Source organism: Lepidochelys kempii, chromosome 11, assembly GCF_965140285.1.
Source record: "Lepidochelys kempii isolate rLepKem1 chromosome 11, rLepKem1.hap1, whole genome shotgun sequence".
In the NCBI taxonomy this organism is placed as follows: domain Eukaryota; kingdom Metazoa; phylum Chordata; order Testudines; family Cheloniidae; genus Lepidochelys; species Lepidochelys kempii.
In genome coordinates, this window is record NC_136390.1 from 63,123,016 (window position 1) to 63,135,033 (window position 12,018).

Here is a 12,018-nt window from a genome sequence, read left to right on the forward strand (position 1 = left end):
GTAGATGCATGTTAGTGCTTATGGAAGGCTTTCCGAATGAGAGCCCTAGAGAATGAAAACCTCTGTCCAATCACAACATTAACACAGTGCTTTGCTCCACCAAAGTGTATTCACTGTGACTGAATTTCTGAGGACAATGGGCAACTCTTTCTTCATGGCCATTCGATCCTTGACCCTTCTGCTAACATTTACAGCAAGGAAGAGAGAACATAAATGCCAAATGTGATATGCTAGGAATTGGACTGAGAGCAGCAACTGCTTTCACACCGACCACCCAAATGCCACTATATACAAAGCAGCCTTCGGCCAAGATTTTCAGAAGTGCCTAGTGACCCCTTTTAAAGAGGACTGCTTCCAGAGGGCAGGTGCTTGGCACTTTCTGAAAAATAAGGCCCCTTTAAGATGCCCCAGACTGGGCCCTCAAAACCTGAGGTGCCCAAAATCGCTTGGAACTTCGGAATATCTTGGCCTTCACTCTTGACACCCAAACCTGTAAGACACTTTCTAAGTTATATTTAGTAATGATAAAAAGAATCCACCACAAATTACATTTGCTGCTTGTTGCCGGAATCTTAGCCCAGTGTACATTGTGGCAGGCCACTTCCAGAATTAACCTGTCTGTGATGCTTTGAAAATTCATCCAGTGCCACACAAAGCTACATTACAAACTAAACACTGACAAACGCTTTTTTTTTTTTTAAAGCTTGTTGCTAGAATTTGTTGTGCACACAAACAGATTTATGCAGAATAAACTATGATAAAAGCAACAGGTCCCTTCGGTGCCTTCAGCATGAGGCTAAGAAAGAATCAGGAAAATCCGAGGGCAAAGGCCTGGTGTAGTGCACTTAGTCTGTCCTTTTGCCATTACTCTCTGATTCTCTGTGCGCCTACTACTACTTGTATGCAGGGGTGAGCAAATATGATAAATATTGTAAGAGCAGAAAATCTGCAAGAAGAATACCTTCACATATATGGCCAGATCCTCAAATGGTGTAAATCAGCATAGCTCCAGTGTAATCAATGATGCTATGTTGATTCATACCAGCTGAGGATCTGGTCCATGCTTCTTTACAAAGCAGAGCAGGAAAAATTTAAAAAGAATAATTTTAGAATGGTATGGAGTTGGAATCCAGCATTCTTTTACGTTCCAGGGTGACATATGTGCATTAAGAATGGAGGGAGAGACAGAGGAAAGACTTACAATGGACAGTGGGCTTCTAATACAGAAGGCTCACCGCAGCTAGTACTGTCCAGCTGAAGGGTACCAAATATGTCCTTGGACAGCTATCTCTCTCATCAGGTTAATGGAGAAAGCAGCAGGCTATGGATATTATGGCTGCCAAAACAAGTATGGGTGCCAGGAAGACAGGCACCAGCTGGCATTTTAAACTATGACCAGCCACAAGACCACCACCTGACCACTGCTTCTTTCAGATGCCTGCTGATAACCAGAAGCAATATTGGGGATTAAAAGTCTGCTGAGTCACTGACATGGCAAGATTTGTTAATGTTAATAACCGAACCAAAAGTTTGTTTCATATTAATAACCTTATGTTCTGCTCCAAAATATTTTTATACTTCATAAAATGATACATGACTAATCCTGCAGGCTCTTTCCCAGCTAGTAATTCAGTTAGCTTCATCTATTCGGGAGGCTCCTAGAGGCAGAGGACAGTTTCAACTGGGGAAAAAAAAAGTCAAAAAAAGAACTAGATAAATTCATGGAGGATAGGTCCATCAATGGCTAATAGCTAGGATGGGCAGGGATGGTGTCCCTAGCCTCTGTTTACCAGAAGCTGGGAATGGGTGACAGGGAATAGATCACTTACGTAAGAACAACCACATTGGGTCAGACCAAAGGTCCATCTAGCCCAGCATCCTGGCAGTGGCCACTGTCAGAAGAAAGGAAGCTGGGCTAGATGGATCTTTGGTCTGACCCAGTCGGGTTGTTCTTATGTAAGTCCCCACAAAATATTACAGCTAAATGCTACCATCAAAAAGCCCAAGACGCATCTGCAGCTATTAAGTGGCTGAGGTCCAGCCACATTTTCCCTTCTTGGAACTGGTGCTGGCAATAGGGTTGGCCCGGAATGGACAGTTGTCCTCAATAGGTTCGGAAATAGGGATCCATGAAGGATAAATCCTGTAGATCTCTGGTCTTCCGCAGGACAGGTCTCTGTCTTCACAACTTTTCCAGCTCTATGGCATTGCTGCATGTTGTACCCACGCCCAGCATGTACCACCTCCCAGGATTCAGAAAGGCTGCATGTGTCCCTGCATTGTTCCTAGCACGGACAGCTTGCGATGCATAAAAATATCGGCATTCCTGATGGGCTTGCATGGACATAAACTGCCTGCTTCCAAACAGGCTGGTGGGTTTCATCTCCGCATCTGCAGAGCAACAAGAGGAGGCAGCTGGGATGGGAAGAGAACATAATGTTCAGCCATCTTTTTTCCTCTGCTCAGATCCCTGCCCAGTGAGATTTGGTCCTCTTAGCAATCTACTACCCCTCCAGCTGTGTGGAGAGGAGCACATGGCTCTTAGCTTGCAGTCAAGGAGGATACCCATATATATATATATTAAAATAAAACTGAAGAGTTTTACATCACGTTTCCCTCAGTTGAACACATGTGACAGCTGTGGCCATGGCTCACCCAGGTGTTCTGATAGGGTATGTAAAGTCACCCAGGGTTCTGAAAAGCTTCTCAACTAATTCTTCAGCAACGCTAATAACCAACACGTTCATGGTGCGTCAGCCACTCTGTGGACTCTTTCATCTCCTTCTGGGCTACTTCAGCTCCCTCTGCTTTCTTCCTGGCTGCCTCCAAAGCATACACCACTCGCTGTACATATGCTGCTCCTCCCATCAGTGGTAGTTTGCCGACCAAAATTAACAATACGATCTGTGTCCTGTAAGACGTGGGGGCAAAACTAAACACTTCATTTTAAAGGAAAGGAACTTCAGCTGTTAATCCCCTTTCATGACAAAGAGAGTTGTGTTTCCACCCAAGGCCAAAGGTCCGCTACAAAACTGATTGAAGTCATTGGTCCTGGAGCGCGCCCTCGGCACCTCCATTTACACCAAAGACTGTGTGCGCCTGAAATTTTGGTGCTTTAGAAAGAAGCCACCAATGTTGTTTGAAAAAGGGAGAAAGTGTGCATGCGTGCGCACTTGGGGAGGGAGAAAAAGTGACAGACTTCTAGCTTCCTGTCTCCCCACCCCCACTTCCTTTTCTCACTAAAAGTATAACACCTGAATTGACCTATATGGGTTGTTTTAAAAATTGTCCTCTAGGCTGATAGCATGAATACAATTCAAAAGGCTCGTGGTGTAAACCCACAGCCCTGAAAGAGGGGTTTTTAATGGACTCGTTGATGGATCACGTACATAAATTCTCCCCCTACCAGTAGTTCAGTTACCATTTTCATGCTCTGATTGCCCAAGTACTCACCTTCACCTCTGAAGAGTGGTGTGCAGTTGGTTTACACTACACCGACACTGCCGAAAGATGTACCTAAGGCTACTTAAAGCTCAGAAAACCAAGATGTTTACTATAGGCAAGGACCCTTCTGTCCTTAGTGGAGGGTGAAAAGGAAGAAGTTAGAAAGAAATCGAAGAGGGAGCAGTTTAGAGGTGGAGAAATGGGATTCTCACTATCTGGGACCTTAATTCGGGAAGTGCTTAAATGCTTTCCTGAATACGGATGGACTGAAGTATGTGCTTAAGGGCATGCCTGAATACAGGCCTGGAGTAGGGGGCAGTGAGCACACTTGGGAAGAGGGAAAGAGGAAGAGAAAGGAAAGAAAGTGTTAAGTCAAAGCTGGCCCAGCGAAGTAAAGGAGCCATTACTCTGAACCACTTTGAACACAGTGAGTCCCTGAGCTTCCCAAACTAGACCTAGTGAAAGGGCGGTGGGAAATTGATGGACAGATTTCACCACATATGATCAGTTTAAACTGCTGAATACTTTTTACCTAGCCATAGATTTGGTCAAATGGGGGGAAAACTGACAATTTTAAGGGAACAAATTCATTGAATAAAACAGCAAATAGACACTGTGATGGTGGCTGCTATAGAAAAAACACTTAGATAAAAAGAGAGAGGTATTATTCTTCCAATTCGACATGTAACAAACGACTAAAGGAGATCATTGAGTTAATAGTGAGTGGTGAGATCTCTTTGGATCTGAATCATCACAACTGTTGTCTTTTTGCAACAGAAACCAAAAAGGGTGGTTTGTTTACTGGGGGGGTTAAAGGATTGGCGGAAAGGGACTTGGTTGGTTCTTAAAGAGCAAAGACAAGCAGAAAGCAGCCTCTTACAATAAAAATAAAGAACACCAGAGATGCTTATAAAAAGGCAAGACTCCAGAGGGTCTGTGCTTGGTTTATCCTTTATCATTCTGAGCAAACAAAAGATAATCCAGGGATAAAAGACAGAGGAAGCCCTTGGTTGGGGGCAGGGGGGAGGGAGAGAGGAGGACGAGGATCTTGGAAAGACAGGATGTGCAAATGATCAAATTTCCTTCTCATCAAAGGATGTGTCCCTGTTTATGTTCTATGTATCCTTTTTCTATGCTTGCTCTTGGCCAGTCTGGTGTGCCCACAGGCTTTATAAACTCTATTGTATTACAAACCATTTTCTTATCATAACGGAGAACCTTAGTGCTGCATTAAAAAGATGGGTAATTTTCTTAAGCCTCTTAAAAATATATATAAATAGGATTAGCTGGATAACATGTTCAGATGCAAGCACATTATTTGATTATGCCTACACTGGATCCAGCCTTCACCGTGGGCATTGCCAGCCTCCAGTTTTGGGGGGAAGGGTCATTGTCTGATAATGTCAGTACTGTCAGATGTGATTCCTTGTGTAGTCTCTCTCTTGCTCCACCCCAATTATGTGTTTATTTTAAAGAGCCAGATTTTCAAAAATGCTCAGCAACCACAACCGGGACCAGATTCTCAAAAGAGCTCTGCTTCCATTCAGGCACCTAAATTAAGAGGCCAGATTTTCAACAGGAATCAGCAGCCAGCAGCTCCCATTGTTCTGGATGACAGCTGCTGAGCAGACAGCTCTCTAGGCAAACCCAGTCCCGTCTCACTTTTAGCTGCCCAAATGAGAGCTGTTGGACGGGGAGTTCTTTGGAAAATCTGGCTTTGGGTACTTATCCCTGGATCTAGGTGCTTAAAAAGACAGATGATCAAATATTAAATCTACAGTATCACATAAAACGGGGGTCGTCACGTGTGTGATTTAAAGACAAGAGGACTAGATTCTCAGTCAGTGTGAATAGTCAGGGCTCCTTTGATTTCACCCAAAATCCTTGTGGTAAAATTTTCAGATGTGCTTAAATCACATAGGCACTTTTGAAAATGTTGCCCTTTGTTTCCCCAGGAGCTGCCCCCCCCCCCCCAACAGCCCTTTGTTTGCCTCTCTTCCTATAGGCAAACAAAGGGCTGTGTGCTCAGTTAACTGAACTGGAGGATCAGTGATAGATTTAACATGCAGAAAAGGGAAAATGCTGTCAGCCCCCTTGGGTTGGTTCTAGATCTTGGGTACCTTCGCCATTCATGTGAGACTCTGTGAACATCACACACTCCCCATCTTAGGCTGTGTTGACTCCCTTGACCCACTGGTTTGTGAGGTTTGACTGTCCTCAGGTGACTTCCTTGTCAGGGACCAGGAAGCCACGAGGTGGAGTTCAACCACAATTTTGTAAGCGAGGGAGGGCAGCTGGGAATTCAGGCTTTTGTTGTTGCCCAAGTCACATGGGATCATGCAGAGGGAAAGCCCAAGATGTTGTTGCAGCTAGCAGGCTGGGTAGAGTTTACGCACATTAAAGCAAGATTTTGCTGAACAAAACTGTGCATTGGGCCAAATCCTGCTCCAGTCAGAGTCAATGGCAAAACTCCCACTGACTTCGATGGGACAACAATCTGGCCTCGAGTCCATGCTTCTGCTTTAGGGGGAGCCATAAGGAAAACTGGGTACAGAAATTAGTTGCTGGTCCCAGCCCAAATGCTAGCGGACAAACTTCCTCTTCCCAGAACCCCCCACCACGCCTAACACTCCTGCTGGCCACTAAGGAAGAGAGGGGTTTCAGGGCAAAAAAACATGGGCCATGCACTGTAAGGAAAGAGGCACGGCTGCTGTGTATGCCGTGTGGAAAGCCAGAGGCTTTGGTCCCTGGGGGCTGGCAGTGTGCTCTCTTTCAGCAGCAGTACATTTGCTTGAACACTCGCGTTAGAAGGCTGCATTACCTGTCACAATGGTTGCATTTAAAGGGTTTTGCCCCTGTGTGTTTCCTGTAGTGCCTCGTGAGCTCGTCGCTTCGTGCAAAACGCCACTCGCACCCTTCCCACGAGCACTTGTAAGGCTTCTCACCTGCAGGGGGACGAGAGATCAATCAGCACTGCAATGAAATTACTGCTGCCTAAACCTGCCCACCCTTTGCCCCACACCCAGCCAGCCAGGCCTTTGCCTCCCAATTAGCCACGTAGGGCAGGAGCACCACTGATGTTGCCACACGTTTGCCCCACACCTGGCTGCCTAGCACGCAAGCACCAATGACTTATATTCACTCAGACTCTTCAAATCTATGGCAGACTCCCAAAGGCAATTGCCGATTCCGAACCTGCTTCGAGGCCCGCTGAAGTCAATAGGAAACTTTCCATCAACTTGAATGGTCTTTGCATCAGGCCCCAACTTCATTACATCTTGCATTCTTACACTACCTTGGTGAAAGAAATATTTCAAGCCCATCAATGTTTTTTTGGTTTTGTTTTTAAAAAACCCAAACACCCCCACAGCTGTGTTGCCGTAGGCTTGTTTTCAATTCCTTGAGTCAGCGTTGTGTGCACAAATTTGGTTACTGCCCATGCAAGTGGCTAGTCCTGTGCACAGACATCATGATTGCCCATGCATGTCAGGCAAATAGGCGTACAACTGCACATGTAATTAAACCCACAGTGCTTAAAATACCATTTAACAAAAAGTATTGCTGTAGTTCTGGCTTTTAGGAGTTGCCTTTCACTCTCCACCCTGGTAGCACTCGCATTTCCTCCCACTGAGACCCCACGTCTTGTATCCCCACTTAGATGCACCTGCTTAGTTGATTATAAAGTGCAAATGATATTTTCGGTGCTGCTAGAGGAGAACTGTTCTCTTTAAATCTGTTAATCCCACAGGCGATTGTGACTGATTAGCACATTTACGACCATATGTTTATCAGCTGTTATCCCACATGGAACTCTCTCTCTCATACAATTCCCTTGAAGTCAGTGGGGCTGCAGAGAGGTTGGAAGTCAGTGCCGAATTCGCTCCGCTGTGTTCACTTTCCCCATTTGACCACAAACCAGGTTCTGGGGGTCAAATGCAGCTCTGTTGTAGCACCCATGACCTCAAGGACGGTACTCCAAGGCCATTAACATTTTAGAATCATAGAAATCCGGGTTGGAAGGGACCTTAGGAGGTCATCTAGTCCAACCCCCTGCTCAAAGCAGGACCAATCCCCAACTAATGGACGCTGTCAAGGTCCAAAACTCCCCCACCCACACGGACCCTTTCTCTACAGGATTGCAAAGTGTGGGCATGTGCACACGTTTACCACATCTCCTCAGAATAAATGTGTGAATGCTCTTCTCCTACATTGCAGCCATAGCACTATGCCCAGCCCTCCTGAGCAGCCCAGCGATAAAAAGAGGCTGGCGGCACTAGGGGAGGTGGGGATGAGCAAGAACACAGGGAGGAAACAGGTTTCATTGTTAAGCCTCAAAGGGGGAATTATAAGCAGGGAGGGAAAATTGTTTTTGTTTTTTAAATTCTGAAAATTGCTAAGAAGGCGTTTCTTTAAATCTCTCTCAGCAGATTTAAATACCAAATATAGCGTGTCAGGTCTCCCCATGTCATGTACTTACCACAGAGTATATTCAGCAGGTACTAGAGAGAGATCTGAATAGTTTATAGCCCAAAACTAGGAGTGACACAGTACGCAAACCGGACAAGTCAGTGTGTGAGGATCAAATTCATTGCTGGTGTAACTCCACTGACAGCAACAGAGTTACCCCAGGAACTGATTTGGCCCCATATGGGTAGAAAAAGCTTCTCTGTGACTAGTCATTTACCAAACGTTATTGATTACAAGCTAGGCTCTGCTGCTCCAAAGATAAAGTGGAAAGCTGGCACGGAGAGGAGAGGAGAATGGGCTGGGATATCTACCAGAGTTCAGCAATTCAAGCCTTTTATCCTCCACTCAAGTTGGAAAAGCAAAACCCATAAAAGGATGCGTTGCATCGTTCCTATTAGAAGAGGAAACCCTACATGAGGCTGCAGCAGGTGGAGAAATGCCAAGGCACAGATCGATCCATCAGTCAAGCAATCACGGTCTATAGGCCCTAAAGAATAAAAGGTAGTGGATGGGGGAGGGTTTGAGGAAAAAACAAAAAAGAAGAGGCAGCAGGATTTTCATTTCCAGTCACATTCTCCCTGCATCTCAATCTAGGCAGGTGGTGTTGGTTTTTTTCCCCCAGAACACCATATGAGAGTGCATATAACAGAGCCCAGATATCTTAAGCCAATCATGAACATTCACCACACTGTACAGGTAACATTCCTCTGCAGCTCTAGAGCACAAGGCCTTAGAACAGCAGGACCCTCGTGTGCTGCAAGACCTAGGCAAAAGAGGCCAATGAAACATGCCTACAGTTATATGTGCTGTAGTATTTAGGATGCCCTAATTCTCTTCTAAGCAGCGTGTTTGTCCCAGCCATATTTGGTTAGACAGTAAAAATAAAAGAAATCCTAAAGAAACCGCCGGCTGGTAACAATGAGAAAACAGAACAAACATAGCACATGCTGGATTGCAACAAGCTAGCTGCATTGAGGCAAATTTGTTAAAAAGGAATTTTCCGCTCAAAAAGCCATTCAAGGTTTTCATTTCCATCAGGGCCTAGATCACGGGCAAGGTGGTGCTTCCCATGCCCATCTCAGCCGTGGCTCGGGCATTGCCCCCAATGCTGGCTCACCCAAACACTGCCCTCAAGTGTACTACGGCCTACATGCTCTCCCCTAGAGATCCAGGGCAAGATTTGCATGCTGCCCTGGGTCTTCACTGGCATAGAGAGTGGACACCCAGAAATGACACCCCATATTCTGGGCTTGTCCCTGATGGTGGACCATTCAGCTGCTGCTCTACTGGACAACTAACATGTTGTTTTTCAAAGCAATACACACCACAGTAACAAATTTTGTGTGTGTGTGCGAGGGGTAATGTGCATGGTGAAAATCATTTAGCTTGTGTGGCTGCAAGAGAAGAGATGCCTCGCTCGCAATGGAGACGGCAAGGCAGATGTGTTTCTGCGTGGCTGTACATTTGTTGCATATGTTATGGAGAGAGTGAGAGATGCTGACGCTTGTTCAAAACTGGCAGGTACAGACAGCCTAACGTCCAATCGTCTGCAGAACAGAAGGGTTGTTAACAAATACTGTAGTCTTTGCCTGAAATCAGTGGGCATTATGACTGACGCTGGATTTGTCTAATTAACGTTTGCCAAGTGCTTTCAGAATGTAGAGCGCTGTATTTAGCTTATTGGAGGCCAGCAGTACTTCTGTTAGGCCTGTCTAGAATACATGTATGGGTGGCATGCTACATATCTCTGTTGTCCGTGCTCCAGGGGCTCTGTCCCCGATTTGTCTTTGCCTAGCATAGAGTCCGGTTTTGTCTTCAGATTCCCTTCCTCCGTAACATTAGCCATGTTCTGCCGACCGTCAGACAGCGCTCCTTTGTGCTCCCAGGCAGCCTGCTTGCTTACAGTCAGCCGTGTGGCATAACAGAAAGGCAAAAGTGCCTGTGACCTTTAAAGTCGTGTCAAAAAGAGATCCTTGCCCCACAGACCTAAAAGAGATTAGCTTCCCCCCCCCTCCATATAGCAATTTTGAAAATGGGAGGGTGGGGGTGGGGGTAGGGAGAGATTTCCATGAGCATCTCTGTGCACAAAGGATAAGAACTAACTGTATCTTTTCATTGTTGCTTTACTCTCTTACCCATTGTAGATAAAATTAAAAGCCTCTCTTGGCTACTGGTCCCACAAAAGGTGTCTGGGAGTGGGATGTCCCTCTGATCTCATTAGTGGTAACGGTGGAAAAAAATGGTGCGGGATGAATTTCATGTGCTCTTCTGTTTTAATAGAGGAAACGTGTGAATAAGAGAGTACATGGTGAAATCCTGGCTCTACTGGAGTCAATGGCAAAACTCCCAATGACTTCAACGGGGCTAGGATTTCACCGTGTAACTTTATAAAATAATAAATTAATACACCAGGAATGAGTGTGCACCCCCTCCTCCCCTGCCCCAAACACTGCAACTGTCAAAATATTTTGGTTGCAACATCTTTTGTGAAATCATGACATTTATTTGAAGTAGTATTAGACACTGATCTATGCAGGAAGATCCTTGCATTCATGGGGTCCACACGCACACTGAGCTCTTTGCAACATCCAGGCATAAGTCCCTTATGGTTTCTCTCAGTTCTCCCCTATGAGACAATAAGGAGACTCTCCTCAAGTGTTGCTGAGTCAGCCAAAATATTTTAAGAATGCAGGGAGGGGGAAATAGATCCTTGATGACGTACATTTTGAACTTCATTTAAATTTTAAAAAAATGAAGTCACTTTCATTCTTCAATACTATGTAAAGTCATAAACATAAAACATAAAATTAGAAAACCTTCATAAAGTCAGCATATGCTCTTCCACTGTAACTTATTTTCACACAGTTTCAGGACCCACAATTGTGCATTTTTCTAACCAGTACAAAACTGGAAATTCTGTTTCCCTCCCTTTTTACAAATTGGAGATAAAATGCAGTTACGTGCGGGGGGAAAAAAAACAATTTCAAAAGCCTGAGCTACTAAGAGATTGCGTGGGCTGAGAGTCACTGCTAGAAATTTGTGTTCCAATTGCTTCTTTGTAGAGACAGTCAAAGGTGAACTGCAAAGCAAAACTGAATATGGAGTTAAATGCAGGCTCGTTCTCCTGAATCCTCCCCTAAGCAAACTGGGGGGGGCAAGCAGCAGGAAGCTATGTGAGTAGGATCAGGACCAGAGCAGCCTCACTGACTTTTTAGAGAACTTTTCAATAGTTCTCCTTCCCATCTCTTCTGCAAAATCCTTAGTACTTGCTGTTTCACAGAGAGTAGCCTAGAATGGGCCATCACACAGCAGAAGTGTCCATGTCAGTGAAACCCAGGCAATCCAAGGCATAGGTCACAGAGTAACGCATTCTGGGATTGCTTTAGTGAAACAGGAAGTAACACGAGAATTCCAGATGGGGGTGGGATGGGGTTGGGATTTCAGTGGTGAATGGTTCCCGACCCACACTGCCTTGAGGAGATGTGGAATACATGAATTTGGTTTTGCTCACAGTTTGTCTTAATAACAAAAGCCTATTGTATCACAATAAGAAGCCTAATACAATAATCACATTACGTGTATCTTACATTTAGCTTTCATCCCAGAGTGCTTTACAAACTACATACACAGCGTACCAGTGAAACAGAGCCTTTGCTGGGGCAAGGGTAGTAATCGGGCAGAATACCCGGCACACTGCACAATAGGAAACATTGTTGGCCAAGGACATTAGGTCAAACCTTTATTTCTATGAAAGATGCCAAGTGATCTTCAGCATCAGCATGTTGCAGAAAGGATGACAGATTTCAAGGACTCCTCCAAAAGACTTATAGCTTAATAATAACCCTCTTAGTGCCCTACGCACCACCACTACCCACCTCTCATTTCACTGTGCGCGCTCTACGCCATGATGGAGCATGGGCTATTGTGAACCCCAGTCTCTCTAGAGACAGATTTGGAGTAGTCCAAGATCCTTTGCCGGCTCCCCAGCCACAGTTTCAGGTGAGGAGTTACAAGTTACAATTGTATGGCTCACACAGCTGGGACAGAAAAGTCTCTTGAAAAGACACAGACACACCCTCTGTGTCCTGCAACTTGTGTGCCTCCCCT

At 45.2% G+C, this 12,018-nt stretch overlaps 1 protein-coding gene across 3 annotated transcripts in view; it reads right to left on the minus strand.

The window, feature by feature from the left end:
- Positions 1–12,018, minus strand: part of KLF7 (KLF transcription factor 7) — a 66,958-nt gene that overhangs the window by 1,239 nt on the left and 53,701 nt on the right. For 2 of the 3 annotated variants that reach the window (XM_073306620.1, XM_073306618.1), the window contains exon 3: positions 6,266–6,389. In XM_073306620.1, the coding sequence (XP_073162721.1) occupies positions 6,266–6,389 (124 nt within the window). Of the gene's footprint in view, positions 1–2,360; positions 2,912–6,265; positions 6,390–12,018 lie in introns of those variants that run through there. The other variant, XM_073306617.1, reaches the window with a different exon arrangement.